Source organism: Podarcis gaigeae, assembly GCF_964106915.1.
Source record: "Podarcis gaigeae genome assembly, chromosome: 14".
In the NCBI taxonomy this organism is placed as follows: domain Eukaryota; kingdom Metazoa; phylum Chordata; class Lepidosauria; order Squamata; family Lacertidae; genus Podarcis; species Podarcis gaigeae.
Genome location: NC_139690.1, coordinates 33,360,231 through 33,383,973, shown reverse-complemented (window position 1 = coordinate 33,383,973; position 23,743 = coordinate 33,360,231). Strand labels below are relative to the sequence as shown.

Sequence of the window (23,743 nt, the reverse complement as noted above, 5' to 3'; positions counted from 1 at the left end):
TGCAGCAGTAGTAGGAAGCAGTAATGATAATAATAAATTGCACATTTCTATAAGTCTTTCTCTTTTTTGTAGTAGTAGCACTAAAATTATAATACTAATTAATAATAGTAAACATGTGACTTTTGTGGTAGTAGGAATTAATAAATACTACTACTGATGATGACGATGATGATGTATCTATAAATGCTTTTTTTTTTCTCTTTGTTGTTTTAACTCCCTCTTTTCCAAGTATCTGCTAGCATAGCAATTGCATCTGCAGAACCCCAAGAAACATTGGAGGTTTCCCACAGCTCTTATTTTTCTACATCCTTGAGTTTCCATCACTGGCTCCTTCCAGTAAATAATAAATGGCACATTACCAGCACAGGGTACTGTGATCAAAACAGAGCCATCAGAGTTGATGTAAAGTGCAGATCACGGTGTTCGTATTTCTGTGCTTCGATATTGTAAGGGCACATACAAAACACTGAACAACATGAAGAGGAACGGAGGAAAATCTTGACATCTCCAGATAAGTATTCATCTGCTGCTCTCCAGCTGCAGATCAACAGCTGTAAGATTGTCACAAGTGTAAGATTAAGATGTGGCAAAAGAGGGGTGCGAAATTAGTTACATTCTCTGTACCCCACCCAAATGGCAGGCTCTTTCCAGTTCCACTTTTGGAAAAGAGAAGGAACATTGATGTCCCAGAGATGGATGACAGTAATAATAATAATATGTGATATAATAATACAGTGGTACCTCGGTTAAGTACTTAATTCGTTCTGGAGGTCCGTTCTTAACCTGAAACTGTTCTTAACCTGAAGAACCACTTTAGCTAATGGGGCCTCCCGCTGCCAGTGTGCTGCCAGAGCACAATTTCTGTTCTCATCCCAAAGCAAAGTTCTTAACCCGAGGTAATATTTCTGGGTTAGCAGAGTCTGTAACCTGAAGCATCTGTAACCTGAAGCGTCTGTAACCCGAGGTACCACTGTAATAATAATAATAATAATAATAATAATAATAATAATAATAGGTGCTCTGGGGAGACATCTGTGTCTGTTTACATTTTGGCAGAATGTCCTAAACCCTGTATTAAAGGCAGGAGTCAAAGTACATTTGGGGAACCGCAGAGAACCATGATGGAAGTGCAGCCATGTTCCCTGGCTTAAAACTGCATGATTAGCACATTCTCATCGGCTCTCTGAAACAGATGATTAAAGCACATAGATCTCAGTCTCTCGACCCTCTCTCTACGTCAAGATAGGTCTGCAGCTATATTTAAAGCAGGGAAGCTTTACTCAGCAGTATCTTGACTCTGTTATGCTAATTCTCTCCCCCCCACCCCCTCACCCCACATAAAATAACTGTTTCTAAAATAATCTTTTAAAAAGTGTTTTGCTTGCCAATCCATCCTCTTAACTGCATCAGTGAATAAATGGCAGCGGAATTGGCAATGTGAGCATTAGCATAGCAAACAAAGCCAAGGATTTATTTATTTATTTATTTTTTAATGCTGGGAAGTAAGAGCAGCTGTATTAAGTCTGATCACATTTGGGTTCATTTGTTAGCTCCAGAAGCTAGTTCTGGAGGAAACGTTCCTGAGCCCCTGGAGCTCCTGAGGTCCATGACTTGAGCTGAAAGTTGGAACACCAATCAGCAAGGCTCCCATTGCTTACACCAGGCCTTGCCAACACTGAAGCTTCATACTGCCAAGACAATCTCAAGGGCTGATGTTACACGCTGCTATTCCTTTCTCTGCCTGAAGAGGGGGCCATAGCATGAACAGTAATTCCACAATAGCCCATTAGGTCCCTGCCACAGCCGGGGGGGGGGGGGGGACACAGAGATCCTTGAGCAGTTTTATAGAAAATGCAATCTTCCTTTGTTCAAGAGTCATTTTGAGTGTGTGGTGGCTTAAAAGAGCCACCTAGCTGAGAACTCCTGCCTTCAACATAGAACACTCTCAATTATGTAGAAAAAAAGGTGCTCAGTTTTAACTATAAATTGATAATTATGGTTTGCATCTAATTTTCATCTTATACAGAGTAGACCTGTTGGAATCAATGGACATGGCTAACTTTGATAGACTAATTTCAATGGGTCTACATCAAGTAAAATGTTAGTTAGATGCAATAAAAAAGTCAATTTATTGGCCAATTGCCACATAACGTATATCCAAGTGATATGCAAACTTTTAGAAACAATAAGCATAACTGAAAAACAGAAAAAGAACCATATGCTAGAATAATAATAAAAAAGAAAAATGAACAGTGCATAAGGATAAAAACCATGCAGGAAAAACAAACCAAATAAAACAGCAGGAAAAAAATACAGTATTGTCAACCAACAGCACAATGGCTGGGGAAAGCCTTTACTTGGAGCCAGAAAGGTGACATTGATGGTGCCCGGTGGACCTCTCTGGAAAGAACATAGTATGTGTGGGGAGCCACTGCTGAAAAGGCCCTGTCCTTTATCATTGCCCTCTGAACCTCGCTCGGGAAGGGCACCGGCAGAAAGACCTCGGGAGAAGATGGAAGGGGCCAGAGTCTGAGCAGGTAAACACTGAAGTGGTGCTCCCAAAGGTGCAAATGGGTGAAGGGAGAAAGACCCTCCCCAAATACTCCCACTTTCCTCCTTGCAGCCTCTTTCCCAGAGTGCTTATCTCTCAGCTTACTTCCAGTGTTGGAGCTTGCTTTACTGAGAAGAAAAGTAACAGAGAGGAAATCTATAAGGGGCTCTGTCTGTGTGTCTGTGAGGAGGATGAATAGAAGGGATAGATGTCTCTGTCAATTCTGGTGACCCTCTGTTTTTCATGTTGGATTCAGTTTGCTCTACTTCTGCATATCTTTGTTTTTAGAAATAAAAATAGGTCTACATAAAAATTCAAATACATTTAGATTCACATTTTTCTTAGTATATTTTGTATGTAATTTTGCCCAATATATGCATTTTTTTTCAAATTATTTTCAGGTAATAGAATACATTTTTGTATGTTTCTCTCTCTCTCACACAGACACACACACACACACACATACACACGTTCTTTTCACTAATATATACATTCTTATACACATTATTCAGTTGGAGAACTGTATTGTAAAACATGGAGAAGTGCAGATTTTGAAGGGAAGTTATGTTTAGGTTTGTGTATTGATTTGAGAAGTGCAAATTTTGTAAATATGCCTTAAAATGCAAACAAGGAAATTTTATCTCCCTTTGGGGTAGTTGTGCACACCTACTACCTGTGTGTGGTTTGTTTGTTTTTAATAAAAAATATTATAATTATTTCATTACATTTATATCCCACCCCTTTCTCCAAGGAACTCAAGGTCATGTATCTGGTTCACCCTTTTTTGGATTGATCTTTATTACGGCCATTGGCCCGTTACACGACAGTTTCCCATACCAACTTTTTTTTACTTAAACCTCTGAATTTAAAATCGCCAAAACTTACAAAAGACAAACAGTAACCGAAGCAAAACAAAAGCAAAAACCACCATCATACATTACAATAAATTTGTAACCTATACATCGCCCTCTGCTCATAAATTAATCAAGGATATCAATGGTTATATCGCCTAAAACATAGATCATGGTTTAAAACAATGGTGATATCACCTAAAACATAGGTCATGGTTTAAAGGGGTTATCCGAATCACACAGGAGACCGTTTCTCTTCTTTAGGGATAGGACGCTGATCAGGAATCTGGCAACCATGAGTGATTTTAGGGGGTCATCATCAATTAGTAGATATCTCAGTTTGGCTTCAATTGTATCATCGGCAATTGAGCAAGAAACTTGCTCCTGGCTGGTAAGTGAAAAGCACAGTCAAAAATTATGTGATGCAACGATTCCGGTGCCCCACAATTACAATCACATAAGAGCGATATCTGTCCATTGGAGAATCTATTTCTCAGCACGTTCGATGGGAAGGTGTCGAATCTTGCCTTTACAAAGGCATATCTATGAGCTGAGGAAGTTAAGGAATTCAAATAGTTTGGGAGCCTTAAGAGGGGTAATAAACCAAGATTTAGAGGTGAGCAGGTACCATTGCCCAAAATCATTTTCTGCTGCAAGTCCATCTCCTCTAGCTTACAGGTTACTGTTCTTTTAGCTGGGACTATGGTTCACCCTTTTCATGTTTTATCATCAAAATAACCCTGTAAGGTAAGTTAGGCTAAGAAGTAGTACATGGCCCAAGGTCCACCAGTTGGTTCAGGGCTGGATTTAGGTTTGATGAGGCCCTAAGCTACTGAAGGTAATGGGGCCCTTTATATGTCCAGCTCTCCTTTTTCAACAACAAATTGTTGCTGTTTTTTGTGTTGAATATACACTATATGGTAATTTATGGACCATAATATTTTAGGGAGCAGGCAGGGCCCATTACTTACATCATAGGAGCCTACACAACACAAAACACTGTTGCAGTATGTAGGTTTTATTTGTTTTTTATCTTATATTTTGGAAATGTACATCCAGGTTTTTTTCTTGTTTTTTTTTGCGCCCCCCTCCCAAGAGAGTGGGGCCCTAAGCTATAGCTTGTTTAGCTTATATGTAAATCCGACACTGAGTGGGTTTCATAAATGGTGGAAAGAAATGAAATTTTTTGAAAGAGCTGGAAGAAAATATTTTGAATTCTTGGATGCAGAAAGTTTTTCCTCATAAAAAACAATGTTTTTTGTAGTTTTAACTCTCTTGCTCTGTTGCCATAACAATGGTGGTGATCAGTGGCCAGCAGGCTGCCAATTCAAAACACGCCCCCCACCCCCATAAAAATACCATGACGTAGTGTCTTTTTTTCCAGTGGCATTGTTGGAACTTGAACAAATTTCAGCAAACCAATTATGAGGGAGAGTTATCTTTTGCACAATGGTGCGTTTCTGCAAGATACGGTGCGGGAAATGTGCCATGCCCACCAGAATACAGGGTGTGAAATGGATCTTCAAAAGAGAGGAGAGGTCCCCAGCAGGCTTTTGTCACTTGGCATGCCTTCCTTTGTTTGCTGCTATGTCAAGATGGAAGGAAAAGAAGTTTCCTGCGTCAAGTTAACTTTGCGGATACATCTTCAGCCAGGCACATGACAACAACTGGTTTGCTAAGTGTGGGCTGGAGGGAGGCGAGCCCATTAAAAGCGAAATAACAGCCTAAAGGAGTTGGCAATGAAACCTTCCCGAATCCCTGTGCATCACCCTTAACATCTTCACTCTCATTCACTGGACTAGGAGGGCTCCCCTGGCATGTGATTGAAAGACAGCTCATGCTTGGAAACTCGCCTTTCTCAGAGGGAAACGGTGGATGAAAACAAAATACTTGTTAGGTCAAGGAAACAAGAGGAACTGGAGAACAGCCCTGTCTTTCAGTGGAGACACTAATGATGTCCCACTGTAGAATGTCTACAGAATGCTCTTTGTGAAGACATGATGGAATGCATGGGCATTCCACGCATGCCGTGCTTGGCTTGGACCTCAAGACAAATCTCTTTGAAAATGTCTTGTGCTTTTCGTATTTTAAAAAGTTAGCATTTCTACCAAGATATAAAAAGCCATCATATACTGCCTGAACAATAAGAAAGCAGCTGGTTTTAGACGAATCAAAGGAGGCACTTCTTCACTTCACATGATATGTAACCCACCTATGGATTTAATTGCATTCTTGTCACATATACCCAAAGTAGGACCTGCAGCAGAAAGTTGAAGCATGTGCTGGTTTGATAGAAGGGGCGTGCCTGTTCAGGTTTCTGCTGACCAGCCACACCCTCTCCCATATTGTTCCTATATTTATGTTTATTATATTCATTAGTAAAAAAACGGAAATATACAGATATCACTAAATTTGAGAAAGATACTATTGTCCAGAGTAGAAAGCAAAATCATATATAAAAAAGACGCAAACATCTATCAAAGAATAAAAGTATAATTTAAATTCAAATCATGTGATATTTTGTCATGATGTACCAGGTAAGTATATCTGCAGGTGTTCTTACATTGAATCCAAAATATTAACAAGACCTTCATTTAACAGCAGTTTTGTTCATTTATAGAAGAGGAAAAATGTTCAGATCAACCAAACCTATTTATATTGTGGCAGTGGAGGTTATCCATGTTCCTCTGTATTTCTGTATGTTATAAAGTCACACCACACAGAAATACATTTATCAGTCTTATTTTGATGCCTCAAAATTCCAACTTTACAGGTCAATTTTCCCAAATTGGGCCATATTCCAAGCCAAATTGTACACCAGGACACTACAGAGGCACCAATTACATCTCTTCCATGTCAAGCAATGCAACTGTTTTTGGCTTGCAATAATTGACTAATAAGATCTTCACTATTCCTTCCTTCACATTAAGCTTAAGCGTAAGAGTAGGAAAAAAGGCATGCTAGATCAGGCCAGTGGACCAGACCATCAGCATCCTCTTCTGCCAGCTGCCAACTGGATGCCTCTGCAAGTAGGACCTGAGCACACAGCAGCTCTCCCCACTTACACTTCCCTGCAACTGGTACCCAAGGGCTTTTAAGAAGCAACTCAGCCAAAGACTGAAAATAGTTCTCCATCTCTACTTCAGAACTTGGTCAGAACTCTTTTCTGAATATTCCTTCCCAACTCTCCAGGTCGAGAAATCTTTCTTCTCCACCCCCACCCCCCCCCAGTTTGCCCACACCTCCTTGCTTTTGTTTCATTTCCCCTCAGCTGCCCAAGCACTGTAAAAGGTAAAACGGGAAACTAATTATATAGGCTAGAATCGATTAACACAGACAAAAACAGAGCTGACATGAAGTGGCCAGGGTGTTCATGAGCCAGTGAGCAGCAGTTGGGTTCGATGGCTGCTTTAAAGCTTGGTTGACATCAATTCTCCTTAAAGTACTCTTCTGGAATATCCTTCACAGAGGTGGCTGACTGGGCATCAAAAGAACTCTTTCCAAAACAAATGAAGCCATTTGCAGTATTTCGGCGCTGACCTCCAAGCAGTATCCCACGATGGCCTCTTATTCAAATCGGCTCAAAAGGAACAAAATAGATCTTTACAGCCAGCCCACCAGGGAAACCTGCAAATTAAGCTGCAGTTAGAACTGCAGTTTTTTATTCATTCCCCCCCCCACTCTCCACTATAATTCCAAACCCATATTGAGCAGCTCTGCAACAGGGGCTCTGTGCTTTGAGTAACAGGCCCAATCACCAGTGACTAAATAGATTGCCGGAATAATTGTTTGACTTGTCCCAACTAGGGATAAGGGAGAAATTCAAGGCTGATTAATTTGGAAAGTGCAAACTAATTCAGGAAAGTTGCAAACAAAGTAGGCTTGCATTAAAATTAAAACATACGGTACTTTGTTCTTTGCAAAACAACACAAGAACTGAAACACAGCTAACTTTGTATTTTATTTGTATTTATTTTATCAGATTTATATACCACCCTTCATCACTAGATCTCAGGGAGGCTGAAATATGTACTTTTTGGATTCTACAATACAATTTTCCAGTATTAGGAAAGTTTTAGGGGAAAGTATGTATAACATACAAAATTGCATTATATTGGATTGGCAGGCATTGCTTGGAAAGCGCTGCATATTATGCAAAATTGCATTAAAATGTGTAAGGAGAAAGGTGCATGATAGTTTTTGATGGCAGACTGATTATGAAATGTAACAAACTTAAGTTTGGAAAGAAGAAAAACTGTGACAAATTACATTTTTGTCCATGTCTCCAACTCCCACAACCATTTATTTGGCTTCCCTTTATGGAACCAAATTAGACCTCTTCATTTCCACCCCTCTTCCAAAGATCTGGTTGAATTTCATATCCCTTGCCAATGGCAACTGGCCTCTCAGTTATGAGTCAATGGTTTGGATCCCACTGTACCATCTTTTCCAACCTGGGTTCCTCCCCGACTCCCCACAATTGTGTCACAAATGTAAATGTTACAGCTTGCAGAAACTCTTAGCTCAGTGAATGCTAGCAAACTTGATTGTACACTCAGCAAGCTAATAGAAAGTGAAACAAAGCAACCTGAAAACATGTGGAATTCAGTTAAGCGTGACAGTAGATGAGTAAGGTAATTGAGGTGAATGGTATTTGTACTTATTAAGAATCTACAGTTGGACCATATGGTTACTACTGGTGTTTGTCAAACTCTTCTCAGGACCTACCGTTTAGGGCCTATGCTACTTACAAGGAGCTCTTGTCTTCCCTCCATGTGCCCCCCCAAAAAACCTTTCATTCATTTCTGATAGCAAACGTCCAGTAGATGGGTCTCTGTCACATACCTGAGGGTGGGCTGTGTGTTTGGAGGCCTGGTCCCCAAAGAAGGGCAAATAAAATAGCCCCCCCCCCTTTTCTTTCCAGATGTCTTCCTGATTATGCTTATCCTTGAACCTTAAAACATAACAGTGGGAAATGTACTGATGTCTTAATTTCTAATTAATGGTTAGAGATCACACGTTGGAATGTTTCCCCTTATTTTGTTGTTGTTCTCTCTCCCCCCCCCCCCACATGAACAAAGCTAACATATCAGGAATATGAATAGCTTAGACCTCTTCTTATTAACACATGCTAATTTTCTGTGTGCGGGGATTATCAGTATTAGTATTTTGATGCAGGAGATCACCCAATGATGCAGTTCCTGCCTTGAAGTAGGGTACCCTAGAGGGGCTGTACTAGAAGGTTCTGATTGGCATGCTTCAGCTCTGAGTCCAATTCAGTGTAGAAAAAATAATTTCCTGTCTAAAACTATGCTTCATAGTCTCAAAAGGAAAGCTCTGTACTTTCCTTGAATGGGAGAACCAGAGAGTGCCATTTGACTTGTTTCAGGGAAAAAAGATGGGGAAAAATTGATTGGAGTAATCAATTTCATAATGAACAGAATTTCAAATACAGAAATAATTAGTTGACACAGCCCCGAGGCACAGTTCAGAGAACTTTTATATGCTGTCTGTGGAGCGCCTCTGCTCCAAAAACAGGGAAATTGTGATGTAAAAATGATTCATGTGCTGTAACTGTGCATACTCCTTTATCGTATTAATAACATCTTTAACCGCCCTTTCGAAACTTCTGGAGCCTCTTCCGTACTCCTGAGGCTTACAGAATCAGATTCACTAAAGCACTATCCGAAATTTTATTTTCAGTTTAACCACTGGAATCTAATTCCTTCTAATGTGATATTTGAAAATGCATTATTATCTAAGTTAATATGAAGTAATCTAATATATGGCACAGCAGCCACACTGAGTTGAGGGATCATTATTAAAAGTGAACAGGTTGGTCTAACTGGGTGTTGATTTCAGATGTCCTCATTGCTGACAGTTGTGTGGTAGCTGCATTTAGAGAAGTTTTATGCTGAGTCAAAATAGGAAAGGATAAGTATTATTGTTATTTTAAATTCTTTTCTTTATAATTTTCTCCCTATGAAACGCCTCGAAGTGATTTCACAATGCGATAAAACCTATATAACACAATTACTATTATAACAGTTGAAACCATTATATTAAAACAGATTTATTTGATGCAAATACCAACTGGTCTAAAAATCTCCACTGAGAGGGTTTGTCGAAAGAGGAGAGAAGACCATTGATATGATACCTGAGTGTTGTGTAATGGGAGACAGTTCCAAATGGGAGGTGGTACTACATTAAGTCCCTTTCTGAAATAGACCTCCTGACAAAATGCAGTGCAATGATTAGGTTTGGATAAGATATTTACTATATATTACTACAACATAAACCTGAGCTGTAGTAGCTCGAGACTCTTCTTCCCTAGTCACTTATACCACCATATATGGCTTCTTAGTAAACCCTTAGGGTTTTTGTTGATACTTCTGGAACTCTCAGACTAGAGATGAATGGGGGTGGGGATTTAATATTTGAATGCCAATATGACCAAAGCTGCTCCACACCTCCCATACTAAAGTTTCACTTGGAACCTGTTTATTTACCAGCTTCCACATTTATTGAATGTTCTATATGGTTCTCGATTAAAGGCAGAAACAAAGCACATATATTCTACATGTATTTGGAGACATAATGTATTTCAGTATGTGCGTTTGGAGAGGGAATGCATTTAGAAACGCATATTTGAATTCCCTTTTAAATGTGAATTTTCATGCAAAATATTATTTCTTTGCAGATTGTTGCAGAAATGGGAAGGAATAAATTTAGGGGTGAACTCAGGCAAAGGTGGTCAGAGCCCAGGAAAATATAGACTGATTTGCCCATTGAGTCTCTATTCACTTAGAGAGAAGGGAGAGATGTTACAGAGGCACTGTGTGTTTCCCTGCTTCTGAATATATAACCACCTATTCAGTCTTGCAGAGAACTGTGTGGAATAGGTAAAAGTTAGCAAATTTAAATGCATGTGTGTGTAGGGGTGGGGTCGGTGGCAGCTTAATTGCACAAAGCGTGTTCTCCTTCAGGGAGAGCACGTGTTGCGGTGTGGGGTCTACTGAGCCACCCCTTTGTTGCTGGGTAAGTTCTCCAAGATGGCCAGGGGGCATTGATTGGATTGCCGAGTTGCTGGGGCAAAAGTTATGTTGCAATTTTGGTGGGAGGGGTAAAAGGTTTAAATACTCTGCACGCAGCCTTGTACTTTCTCTTTTGCTGCGTGCAACGGATCACCCGCCCACCCGCCCTAGAATAAGGGGTTTGTTGCGTTGACCTTGCTATGCCTGTCATGGGGTCGTCTGCCTTTGAGCAGGGGCCTGGTAGGAATTTTTCCACCTGGCAAATTGGCTGGCTGGGTGGTTTTTGCCTACTGCGTAGCAAATCGTCACAACTTGTAAGGTTGTGGTTAGGCATTGGTTATAAATCTGGTGGAGGAGGGGTTAGGCCTACGCCTCCATGGAGGGGTTCAGGATAGGCTGGGCCTGCCCCTCCATGGTTGCTGCGGAAAGGGAATTCCGTTAAAGGAATTCTGGGGCTTGCCATCTTTTCGTCCAATCCCTGGAATGGGACTAGGGCCGGCAAGCCTTCGGGGAGCAGGTGGGTGAGAGTTTAGGGTCTGTGTCTCAGCTCCAATTCTTCCCCGACTTGCTTTCCCCCGCACTGTCTTTCGGTGGTGCCCAGAAGTCAGTTCTGTCCCCAGGCGGGGGGACAGATAGTCTTAACCAATGCCTAAACAACCACTCACAGTTTGTATTTTAATAAAGTTGTGGCCAAAATCATGCCAAAAATCTTAAACAAAAATTACGTGTCCATTGTGAGTTATTTTGGGGGGTGGATTGGGGACCTCAACACGCAAGCTGTTTCATATATTAAGCACCATTCCTTGTAAAATGTGCTAATGCATTTAGCCTGTATAGTTCAGAGGGAAGCCAGTTGTACATGTGACAGAAAACACGGATTCAAAACTGTGATTCCCACCCCCCTTGCTTCTGTGTGACAAGTACAATGAATGTTTGGGAACATTAAGATACATGCAGCAAACAACAGCAATTCAGAACTGTTCTGTGCGTATCTTTGACAGTAGGCGTCTCAATCATGTGAGATAATTCTGAACTGCTTTGTGAAAACTGCATATCTCTTCAGTTGGTTTGGAATGCTCTAGTCAGCTTTGTCTCTGGGGGTTTGCAGAATGAGCCCTATTAGGACAACTTTATGCGAACTTTGTTGGCTCCCTTTTTTTCTGGGGTCAATTCAAGGTGCTGGCTTTGGCCTTGAAATGAGCTTTTCCACTTTTCAGGAATCTCTTCCTCAAATCTCCTTAAGATCTGCTGTTTGTCTGGGACCCTGCTCATGGTCGTTTTGCCAGCAGAAGTGTGCTGAGGGCTAGGGAACACACACTGTTTTCATTGAGACACCTAAACTATAGGGATTGTGGTCTAGGGTCCTCTTTGCCTGTTTTAAAATAAGCCATGATACATTGTTCTGAGATATTATTATTGTTATTGTTTCTCAAATTGCCTTGCATTCATTTTCATCCTGGGTGAAGAGGAATCAAAATTCAGACCACATGTATGGACTCATCTAACTAGTGCCCTCCACATAGTGCGATGCCATAGGGCAACTTCTTATGAAGAGTGATTCACACTGTGATACCTGCAAGACTCTAAACTAGCTTCAAAGTAGAGCATCCCCTGACATCACCAGGGGTGGCGAGATAAAAATCTGGTCCACCAACCAGAAAAGCACCCTCCCCACACAACCCAGTCTAAAGACTCTGCCTTTTCCTTCCTTGCCCCCCTGTGTATGCTGTGCTTATTCAAGTCTTTGATTCAAGAATCACATATTCAGATAAATTACATATATGGGAAAGAAGCCTATTTTCAAATGTCCTTATATTAAGGCAGTTGCTGGCGCTGAGATGCTTCTGTAGGATTTATCTATGACATTTATTAGTCACTTTTTGTTTTGACGATGTACCTCATGTACAACGGTGTGAATAAAATTAAGCAACAGGAAGATCTGCAAATAAAGAAGAACAGAACTGTCTGCCACAGGGAAATTGTTAAACTATGTTAAAATCTAAAAGTCCATAAAATAGTAAACAATGTCATCAAAAAGTTGTCAGCCAAGAGTCTTTATAAAAAAGGGGGGGGAGTTTTAACCTGACACTTAAAGGTAAAAGTACCTTCCAGAAGTTTGGGGAGGTTTTTCCAGAGAAGAGGGGCCACCACTGAAAAGGTCTTCCCCCTGATAGCCAGCTGAGGGCACCAGAGTTCACCAAATGAAGATCTCAGTGGACTGATGGCAGGAAGTGGCAGTTCTATACCTGATCCCCAACCATTTGCCCATGTGCAGCCTCTGCACGAATACGCTTCTAGTTCTGCCATCTCCATCAAATAAACCATAAAAGGCATTCTGGGTTTTGTGGCTAGGCTTTGTATGCATCTTGATGAGCCTGAATGGGATGGACAGAGTGAATGGATAGGTTCACTTTATTCTATTTTTGGTCCTTTTTCTCATAATACTAGGACTGGGTCAATTAAATTAATTTGCTGTGGATTCAGAAGAGACATTAAACAGCACACAATGCACAGTAATTAACTTAAGGACCACAATGCCGGATATAGACTTAGAAGTATTTGAAAAGGTGAATAAACAAACACATGGAGGCCTTGAGTAGGAAGGAGAATAGCTAAGTCTCGGAACCCATGCTTTGCTTGCTGAAGGGTTCCTTAAATCTCCAAATGAACAAGAACTTGAAACATGATTTTGTTGCGCAAGGAAGTGGTATTTAGTTGGTCTCAGGGAAGCATAGTTTTATATGAGCATCCTAGGGTGGCACACTGAAATGCTTCCAGATGCCACGGTCTTTAAAGATCTCTCAACTGCTGTTCACTTCATCATCAAGATTTTAGTTTGTGCTCCCAAACACCCCTTGCGATCATATCTCACAGCGAACCTCATTGTGGGCTGCTTTAGCAAGTCCCACTCCATTTGCCAATGGCCACGGCACACTGAATGATTCAACGATTTAGCTGATGTGTTTAAATTATTTACACAATATTTTGCCCTGTATGATTAAGCTGGAGATGTAGGTTCCTAGGGACTTCATTTAAGGCAGGACTTTGTCACTGGTTGACTGAGCACCCACAAATATAACTACATTTCCCCCTTAAATTAAAGGAAGGTCTGAATTAGGAACCAGTTCTTTCAGTATGTATCTCTTCCCTTATTTCTCATATACAGGCTGTGAGTACGATTCATTATGTCACCAAAACTGCACTGCCCATATATAGAAAGATGGGAGAATCTGTTCACTTTGGTTTCTCTTAGGTTCAGTTTCTCCATCAGTGTGCAACTTATTTTAAATAAAACAATTCTCAAAAATCCATCAGCATTTCAATTCAATATTTGCTAATACATGTTTGCATTAATTTTTGCCTAATAGATACAATTTAGCAAGCACCCCCCCCCCAAATGTTATTTCCCCCTGGCTGGAAAACTGCATTATAAAATTTGGAAAAACATGCATTTCGATGGATAGTGTTTTGGTTTTCATATCATTCCAGAAGTGTGGGTTAGTTATGTTCATCTTTAAATGTGAACTGAATGGAATGCCTTCCCCAGTCTTATAAGGAGGAGACATTTATAAGCCTAGAGGAACTTCAAAGTTTGCAGGTGTACACAAAATATTTAGAAAGAAAAACAAAGGAAGGGGGGAACCCCAAAATCAGCCTAGGAGAAAGCGTGTTCTCCAATAAATGAGAGCACGTGTTGCAGTGTGGGCCACCAGGCCAGGCCTCTTGTTGCCAGGCAGGTTATAATTGTTGCCTGGCATCATGATTGGGTAACCGGGTTGCTGGGGCAAATTGTATGTTGCAAATTGGGTGGGAGGGACCATAGTCTTTAAATATTGGTGCACTCTGGTTTCTCTTTCTCTTTGCAGAGTGCATCGGATCACCCGCCCGCCCGCCCTCTTTCCGGTTGACCTTGCTTTGCCTGTCATGGGGTCGTCTGCCTTGGAGCAGGGGCCTAGTAGGAATTTTGCCATTTGGTGATTGGCTGTGCCATTTGGTTTTTGCCTACTACTCAGCAATTCGTCACAACTTGTAAGGTTGCGGTTAGGCATTGGTTATAATATGCTGGTGGTGGAGGGGTTCAGGCGGTGCCTGCCCCTCCTATTGCACTGAAGGGAATTCCGTTAAAGGAATCCTGGGGCTTGCCATGATTTCGTCCAATCCCTGTTATGGGACCAGGGCCGCCCAATCCCTGTTATGGGAATCCTTGTTATAGGACCGGGCAGGCAAGCTTTCGGGGAGCTGCTGGGGTGAGCGGCGTGGGTCCGACGCTTAGCTCAAATGACCCCCAGTTTGACTTTCTCTTCTACTGGCTACCGATCGGACCTCGGGATGTCAGTTCTGTCCCAGGCGGGGGGACAGATAGTCATAACCAATGTCTAAACAACCACTCACTGATTTTGTATTTTAATAAAGTTGTGGCCAAAATAGTGCCCAAAAACCAAAACTAAAATTACGTGTTATGTGTGAAGTTATTTGAGGGGTGGCCTGGGGACCTACACACGCAACAGTATGCTCAGAGGCCACTGGATGCTGATTAATGTTTGGGAGGGAGCAGATACCGAGGGAGAAGAGGGAGTGGTTGATGTCATTGGTATTCTGAACAGCAGCATTTTGCACTTTAACATTTTGTTGCATGTCCCAGTTTTGCTTTAGAAGTGTGTTTCCTAAGGGTGAGCCTCATTCCCTGCATTTAATGTTCCCCATGTTCACTCTGCCCTGGATTCCAATTCTTTTGAATCCCCATTTAACTTGAGACCACTTCACTATGCATGAAGGCTTCTGCAATGTGTGGACCATAAATGTTATAAATTATGTGATGAACCTCTGTGCATTCAAAAGATCTCTGCCTACCCCCAGTAATGATAGCAGCAGCAGGGGCAGGAGTTGTATGACTTGGGGTTGCGGGCACAGACCCTGAGACCACTCTTTCCTGCTTCCTGACAGATATTTTCAAATGCAGCAAATGTTCTGGAAATGGAACATGTGCAGAGTACTATTGCTTTCATTTGCTTCAGTTAATTTATATGCCCCTCTTCACCCCCATGCTACTGATCTTCACATGTGCCCCGATGAAGAAATATTGATGTGATTACACCTATGATTGCCTCAATATTCTTCTGCTGTGGTGTTTTTGCTGATGCCCACATTTGATGTGGCACATTCGTGAAACTCCAAAGGGGGAACAAGTTTGATGTGACCAAATGTACAATCACATAAAAAACTCCTCTCTGTCCCCCTTTTGCTGTGTTTTTAATTAGTGCATGTCTGCACTGGTAAAACAAGGGGAAAAGGTACAAAGGAACTCAGCTGCAGCAAAGTGAGCTCACACAGAGCTCTGTACTAAATCCAGCTATATAAAGCAGAACATTGGAAAAGGCCAAATGATTCTGTTTCACTTCAGAAAAAAAGGCCAGGCATTGTAGAACTTCAGAACCTGGGAAAAGTCAGATGGTCTTTTACTTATTTCAGTGATTTTTTTAAATATTTTGGCAAATAGAGACATATTTTTTGTTATCTGCTCCTCATTAATTACTCCTCCCCCCATGTGTTTTGGTGAGGATGCCTTTTCTCAATTTAGTTTTTGATGTTATTATTGTGGCTTTACTGTAAGTGTCATTCTGCAGGTTCTGCCCCCTTCCTCCAGCTCTATGGAAGTTAAATCTCTGAGTGCATATTTTCTTTAAAGCACATGTCACACACATGTCAGTTCATGGGCATGAGTTTTAACATCTACCTGTTATGCATAGCTTGCCATTTCCCAGACTGCAGTTGGTGAAGTTTATGCTCAGCTGTTAAGGGTGATAATAGGCTTTACAACAATTGTAATTTCCCCACTCTATTTTTAACCAAAAATAAACAAACAGCCCCCCCATTTTTTCTGCTTGTAAATTGGTTTTAAGTAGGCCATTGCAAAGGAAGTGTGCACTGTGTATCACAGGTCAAGAAGAGCCTTCAGCAATGTGAAACAATAGTGTTTGCCCACATACTGGGGGACCACTTATGCACCCCTCAAAATGGAGAAATGTGGCACCCTGCAAAAGAGGTTGATTTGCATATGCTAATATGCATGCATAGATGCAGATTAAGAAAGAGGACTGTCCTCTCTAAAGTAGGACACACATGCACCCAAGTATGCCACATATGTGTGTTATGCTCAGAAAGATGACAGGACCACTTCCAGAACAGTTTGTTTTAATCTATGAAACGTTGCACAATCTACTGCCTGGTCACTTCTTTCCAAATGCATGTATTGCAAAAGTTTAACCAATAATTGTCACTGGTTTTGATTATTTCATATCCTCCTGTTACAACGATCACTTATGTTGTTGTTCTTTCATGCCCCTGCCCCAGGATGTGGAGTAGTATTTTATTAATTTATTATTTTCTAAAAACACACACTTTGTTGGTGTTGTCCAGGATAAATGAGCCCAACATTGTATATTCGCATTGCACACTGCGTCTTTTGGTAGTGATTCATGCAATTTCACAAATTATAGTTTTGATATAACAGTTAAAATATGTTTGTTTGTTTTCTGAGCTGGACAAGTTTAAATTCTACACCGCAGAATCCCAAGAAAGTGGTGCCCTTTTGAACCACATGTGTGTGTTTCTGTGTGTGCAAAGCCTGTTTTGATATGATGAATAATCTGCCTTCTATTGAAAACTATTGAGAAACTTGCCTTGATTTAAAAAAAGGGGGGGGGGATTGCATTTTATACTTGAAGGGTTTCTTCGTCCTCTAACCACTCTAACCATGAGTCTCCCAGCCATCTTCAGATATATATATTTTAAGAAATGAGAAGGGGGTGGAGAGAGAGAGAGAGAGAGAGAGAGAGAGAGAGAGAGAACGAAAACGAACATTTCCCTGCTCCACATATACTTGGGTATCTCTCAGCAGGGCTTAAACAGCAGTGGCAATAGCACCGTAAAGTCAGTAGATGGCTGTAGAAAAGTATGTTGAACACTCTTGTGTTAGAGTAATAAGATTGGTAAGGCCTTGACCTGTCTAGCAGCTGCTTTTATCTGAAGTACATTTAAAGAGATAAAGAGGGGATGCAGGGAGAATACTTTCTCTTCCATGGGATCATCACTTTGAGTTAAAGGGAGGGGGTTCTGAAATGTGAGATTTTATCATTATTTTAATAATAAAAAAAGGAAACAGGTTCCCTTTGCAGGAAAAAAAGAGGCGATGGCTTGAGAGCCATTAGGATCTCTTGCTTTGCTTTACTCTTTTTCTTTCTGTTCTTCAAGACGTTTTAAGGATTTTTATATCTTTTATGTAACATTCCTTCAGTCCATTGCGTGGAGTCTTCCTTAGTTATTTAATAATAATATTTTCCCCCTCTCTCTCACTCTCTCTCTCTCTCACACACACAGTCTCTCTCACTCTCTTGATTCTACTACTGTAGTTGGCTGCCTTTTAGTGCACGGATCTGCTCATTAAACAGACACACCAAGAATTGTTACCTAAGGAAGCTTGACAGTCAAGAAAGGACAGCCAGAGTTAGGGAGGAAGAGAGGGAAGAAAGGAAGAAGGAAAAAAACGGAAGAGGAAAACGAGGAGGGGGGAAGCAGCCTGAAGCAATCACTTCTCCCACAGGAGGGGAAAAGCGACTGAAACGTTGAACGAGTGTGTGCTATTCTCATAATCATACAAACAAACAGACTTGTATAAGAAAAAGAAGAAAACTGTAAAGACTTGACAGAAAAAGGCAAGATTTTTTTTTAACTACCCACTGGGCACAGTTCTTTCTTTCTCTCTCTTTTTTCTCCTCTCTTTCCTTTCCGACATACTTAGTGAAGTAAAGGAGACTTCCGTTTTTGCTGGCAGAGTCCTTGATTTTCCCCCCTTTCAAGATGATGATGTATTTATGGGTAGGTAGTTTCTTTCCATGTCATTCTCATTGTTTGCTGTTGTTTGTTGTTGTTTCTATTATATTGAGTTTGTTGGGAGTGATGCATATCTTTTAAATGTGTCTAAATGCCGGTTGTGTGGTAGGAGAGTTGTCCAGCCAGGTTTGTGTGGAGTGGTTTTTATAATCAAGCTGCTTTCTGAAATATTGCACTATGCTCATTTTGAATACGCAGCCTTTGTAGTAAAATGTTGCTGGGTGTCAGTGTGAGTGTGTGTGCATGTGCTTGGGTTTTTTGAAACACATTTCCAAACAGTATGCGTTTGAGATTTTTCAGGGGATGCCAATAAAACAAAAACGGAAAACGCATGATTCTTCACTTGTGGGCACACAGAATTTGCTCTCTCTTTTTTTAACCAAGGGCTGTTCATGCCGAGAGGCTGATTAGAACTTCTGAATTGCACTCCTGAAACCGGATGTCAGTGATAGCTGTAATCTTGTCGCTTATCCTAGGTTGCTTCAGGTAAATGACAACTATAAATGTGCAGGAAAGCAACCCTATGCAGTTGTATGTTCAGCACTGTCCTGTTGTTGTCATCCCACCCACCCCCCGTCTGTAACACCCCCTTGGATTCAATTCTCTTAGAAAGTGTAAGGAACTAGAATAAGGTTGCAATGTGTGCAAAGGGATGTGGTCAAATACGGGAACGAATTAGTGTGATAAATCATGTGGCTGTGCTTAAGCACACAAGCAGAGTCATTTGTAAGCAATGCAGATGTGCTCCTGCTCTACAATCAAAAGAGTGCAATCTTTGGGGAAAGACTTTTCATGGGTACCGTTCGTTCGCGTTGTAAATGGCTAAATATGTAGCAAAAATGCCTTACGACTTTTCCTTGTGAATTTTCTGCTTTTCTTTGCAAGCTGCTCTTGGTTGGGAGTCCTGGACTCCCACCTCCCGCCCAGCTTTCTCATTTCTGTTGACCCTGTGATAAATTGTTTTAACTTGTCACAGATGTACAAAAGGCATCGTGTTTCGGCATTTACACGACTTATTTATGTTCCTTGACCTGTGCGGTGCTTTCAAAAGCTTCACCAATCAGCAAGTCTGATTATTTCTGACGGTCCCTTTTACACGGCAGACTCTGTCCAGCTTAGTTCCCCTCAGTAATATCTATTCATGCAGTTCCCAAACGGAGGCACGCTGTGAATTGTGACTTCTTTATTTTGCTAACCCCATTCTTTTTTCTCTTCATTAAAAAAGAAAAAGAAATCCAGTCACTGACTATGCTTTTCATTGGCGACTTTGATATCAGCTGGCCGTCAGAAGCATGCATATATACATTCTTCCTTTAACAAATCCTCACAATTTTGCATTTGCAAACTCTGTGAAATTGGATCCTGCCCCTTTCTCTTTCTCTCCTTCCCCCATCCCCGTCCCTCAGCTTTCACTTAGAATATAACAGACAGATTTATTGGGGCAAAGAAATAAAAGTCACGAGGCCACTGGTAGTTCCACATTTGCATTGCATATGGATGGAATTGATTAAAACACAATATTAGTACCTTCTGGCCTGTGGTGTGTATGTGAGTGTGTGTTATGCCTGCATGTGACTTTTGGCTACATAAAGCTTTGCTGATTAGAAAACTTTTTTTAAAAAAAAAGTTTAATTACAGGTAGCATTTCAGCCTTTCATTATCTGCAGAGGAGAGATGAAGAGGTGTAATTCATATTATTTATGAACTTTTTCTCCCTAGCCATTCCTAGTACCTTCTGTTTGTTATAACCCAATGCACAATAACACATAGGTTTCTACAGCATGCTCTCCTGGGTTCAGAAAACTCACTGACCTGCTTTCTTAGTAATTAATCTTTGACCTTTAAAAGCCAAGTCTTTCAATTTCTATTTTCTTCTTTTTGACCAGTATTTTACAGCAGTTCAGATTTTTATTAGCAACATTCATCAGTGTGAAGAGGGTTGCTCTCTTTAAATATATATCACCCCGCAAACACCCTCCCCCACCATCCAAGCCAGGTACTCAGCACCATTTTCCAATATTAATTTGGCTATGCGGGTGTATCAGCCACTATTTAAAAAAAAAAAAAATAAAATCTCAAAATCAGATTAGTTGGCTTCACGCTGGGAATTAAGTGCTTTCATTATCCTCAGATGCTGTTGCTCCCAGAAATAAGAAAATATCCCACAAGCAGCTTATAATTAGAATCTAATTGCATTATTTATTTATTTTGCATAGTAGTAGTTTTAAGACTCACAGACATCTAATATATAGATCTTCGAGTCTCTCTCTCTCTAGGTGTTTAAATTCTTTCAGTGAACAGAGATCTTGTGTCTTGGAAATAAAATGTGGAAATCCCTGAAACAGTCTGATGTGAGAGGACTCCATGTTGACACTAACATCAGTATTTCATATAATTATGCCTCTGCTAGCCAATAATATGAATATTATTTGGAGTGCATAGCCCGTGTGAAAATTAAGTTGGTTCTCTTAGTGGTATTTCACTCTTTGCTTCCATTAGTAATGCAAACAGGAAATCACTTGATAGTGGTGGTGTGTTGCCTCTTATTATGTACATAGTGGATGCATTAACTTTTTTTGCAGTCAGTGAAGTTTTTCTCAGGCTATGAAGGTCTCCTATTTGGAACTCAGAATTCCCTCACTCTCCAAGAATATCGCTTCCTCTAGTGTACATTGACAGTGTGGCATCTCCAGAACGAATGAAGGGTTGAATTTTGGGAAACATTGTGTGTGTGAGGAAGTTGTTAATCCTGTGTATGTTTTTAAGCTGTTTTGTGCAATATCCCCATGCAAGTGAATGTAGATATGTAGATAGAATTCTTATGGTTGGGCAAAATCCAGACGATGCAGACAAGAAGTCAGTTTTAGAGATCTTCAGTCTTATAGTCTGCTCTAATGCTCATTTTCTCATCAGAATTCAGATCTGGGCATGTGCAGAGTTCAAAACTGGGCCATATTCTAGCAATAAAATTGATTTCTGTAACACTCCTCTCAAAAATAATAGTAATGAGAGTGATCGCTAGCTGCATAAACATCTTTTTTATGCTGTCCAATGGCATAGGCACAGTGACTCTTCATACAGGAAGTTGATTTATTTCACACAGCACATAAAGCCAATATGAAGTCCTTCAACAGGTAGAGAAATTAAAATTCAGGGTCTGATCTCAGATCAGGGCCTGAAAACCACTTTTTCATTATAGGGTCTGAAAGACCCTCTGTGTATATAACATAGGGTCCCTCCAAAGGATCAACATTATCCCACCCCCACAACCCCCAGTGTTGACACATATGAGCCTGTTTTTCCTTATACATAGCCATTTAATGTGTGATATCAGTTTTAAGTTTTGATTCTCTGGCTGCTCAATTTGAGTGCAAAAGACTTGCATGTTCCCTGGTGGTGCTATGGTCTCTCACACCCCCAGCAAAAAGAGTGAGTTTGAGGATAGGTCTCTGTGGCACGGGAAGGATCTGTCTTAATTTTGAGCTGTCTGTGGGTGAATCTGTCAATTTTGGTTTTCTCTCTCTTTTTTCCACTGCTAAGCTTAGTTCTCCATATTTCAGTTTGTGATTTTGTTTTAAGTCCTCAGGAAAGTTCATCAGCATTTCCATGCAAATTCCTCCCAATATACATATTTTTATATGAGGTTTTGCCTAATTTACTCGTTTCCCAGGACATAGTGTATTTTTGCATGATGTTTCCACTAATATACATGCTTTTATGCACACTTCACCTTAGTCAATGCACCATTGAACAAGCTACTTGCCTGAAGGTTGCAAAATCCAGAGAAGTGCAAATTCCAAAGGATGGCTGCATTTCAGTTCTTTGATTGTTTCAGAAAGTGCGGATTACTAGAATTTGCTTTTAAATGCAAACTGCATCAAATCTCTACTCCATTCCAATCTATGGCACATCCTATATCCATTTATCTGTAATTACTAACAAATTGGACTTGAGGAAGCTAGCCCATCTTTAGATGGAAACAGATAACTCTGCGTTCGAAGAGCAATATATAGTTACCTCAATGTGGACTTTGGTGCATGGAATGACACATCTAGCTTTCAGAGTCCATGAGACAGAGTCCAGGGGTGGCTTTGGTTTTTAATCACTTTCCCACTTGCTGTCTCTGCCACTGTTGCCATCAGCATTGTCATGCCTCAGACTGAGCAGTTTTAGTTTTAAAAATGAAAATTGAGGCCTTACTATAGGGGAAAGTGGTTGGTGTGCCACTTATCACTGGGTGAAGCTTATTTTGATTGGTTTATACACGGGCTTTTATATATAAAATTAGTAGCCTTGTAGTCAGTGTTCTAAGGAACCATTTTTTTAAAAAAAGTGGCTAAAACAGTTAAGTTTTGAAAGGTTCAGTTCACCATTCTGATAGAAAATAGCATCCAGCCTTATCCAAACATAAACAAATACCTGCTCATTGATCTCAGTCACCGTCATGCACGATTTGGTCAGCAACACTGCAATTTTGAAAAGTCTGCCATCTTGATTCAGAATTATGTGAAATTATATGCAAACACAGATGAAAACCTGCACTTTGATCTCATGAACTAGCGTACAAAATTTGGTTACAATATTATAAGAAATGTCCAAATGCATAGCAAACACACACACACCTACTACTGCTACTACTGCAGACTGTTTGCAGCTAAGGTGGAGAACCTTTGACCTTCCAGGTGTTCAGTGCCAGCAAGCATAGCCAATGGCCAGAGTTGATGGGACAGGTAGTTCAGCCACATCCGTAACTAAAAGGATCTTAGGCAACATGTTTGGGAAAGATCTCTGTTTAAGACAAAACCCAAGGACCACATTCCCTTATGGCTAAACCCACCCCACCAGTAAGAGCAGGGGTGGGGCCAGAACCAAATTTCAAAATGTTAATATACTTGATGAACAGTCATCAGATGCATGATATCTGCTCCTGACATCTGATTATACTTGACTTCGTTGTTTTGGAATTGCACACTGGTGCTTGTTTACAATGCTTGACAGTTGGCCTGGCATCTTTAACATTTGACTGTGTTTCATAAGAGCTGTGCAATGGTATTTAGCAATTTATACTTCTGTATACAGGACATACAATGCTATGTGGTTTCTGATATTTGGCAGCTTATATTTTTTCATATTTGTTACCCCCTCACACCAAAAAAAAACCCCCATGTGATATGCTAGCAAGACTAGCAACACAGACCTTTGTTTACTTGAAAGTAAGTTCCACTGTGATCAGTGGGATCTATCCCTATGCAAGTGTGTGCAGGTAATGAATGCAGTTTCATTTTACAGAAGCTGGGCATTCATCCCCAATTTAAAATTTCACATGACAGTTTTCTTAATCTGGAGACAACTTGACATATTTGCAAATATTTCCCTCAGCATGCTCCATTTCACAATATGGCACGGCATAAGGATCT

General features: G+C 40.6%; 1 protein-coding gene across 31 annotated transcripts in view; it reads left to right on the top strand.

Annotated features, from left to right (window-relative positions):
• RBFOX1 (RNA binding fox-1 homolog 1) overlaps nt 1–23,743 on the top strand; it is a 1,459,852-nt gene that overhangs the window by 983,765 nt on the left and 452,344 nt on the right. The window contains exon 1 of one of the 31 annotated variants that reach the window (XM_083710886.1): nt 17,844–18,311. The exons of the other annotated variants lie outside the window; for them this stretch is intronic. Within the exon in view, the coding sequence (XP_083567012.1) occupies nt 18,294–18,311 (18 nt within the window). The 5' untranslated portion in view covers nt 17,844–18,293. Of the gene's footprint in view, nt 1–17,843; nt 18,312–23,743 lie in introns of those variants that run through there. 31 annotated transcript variants of the gene reach the window in all.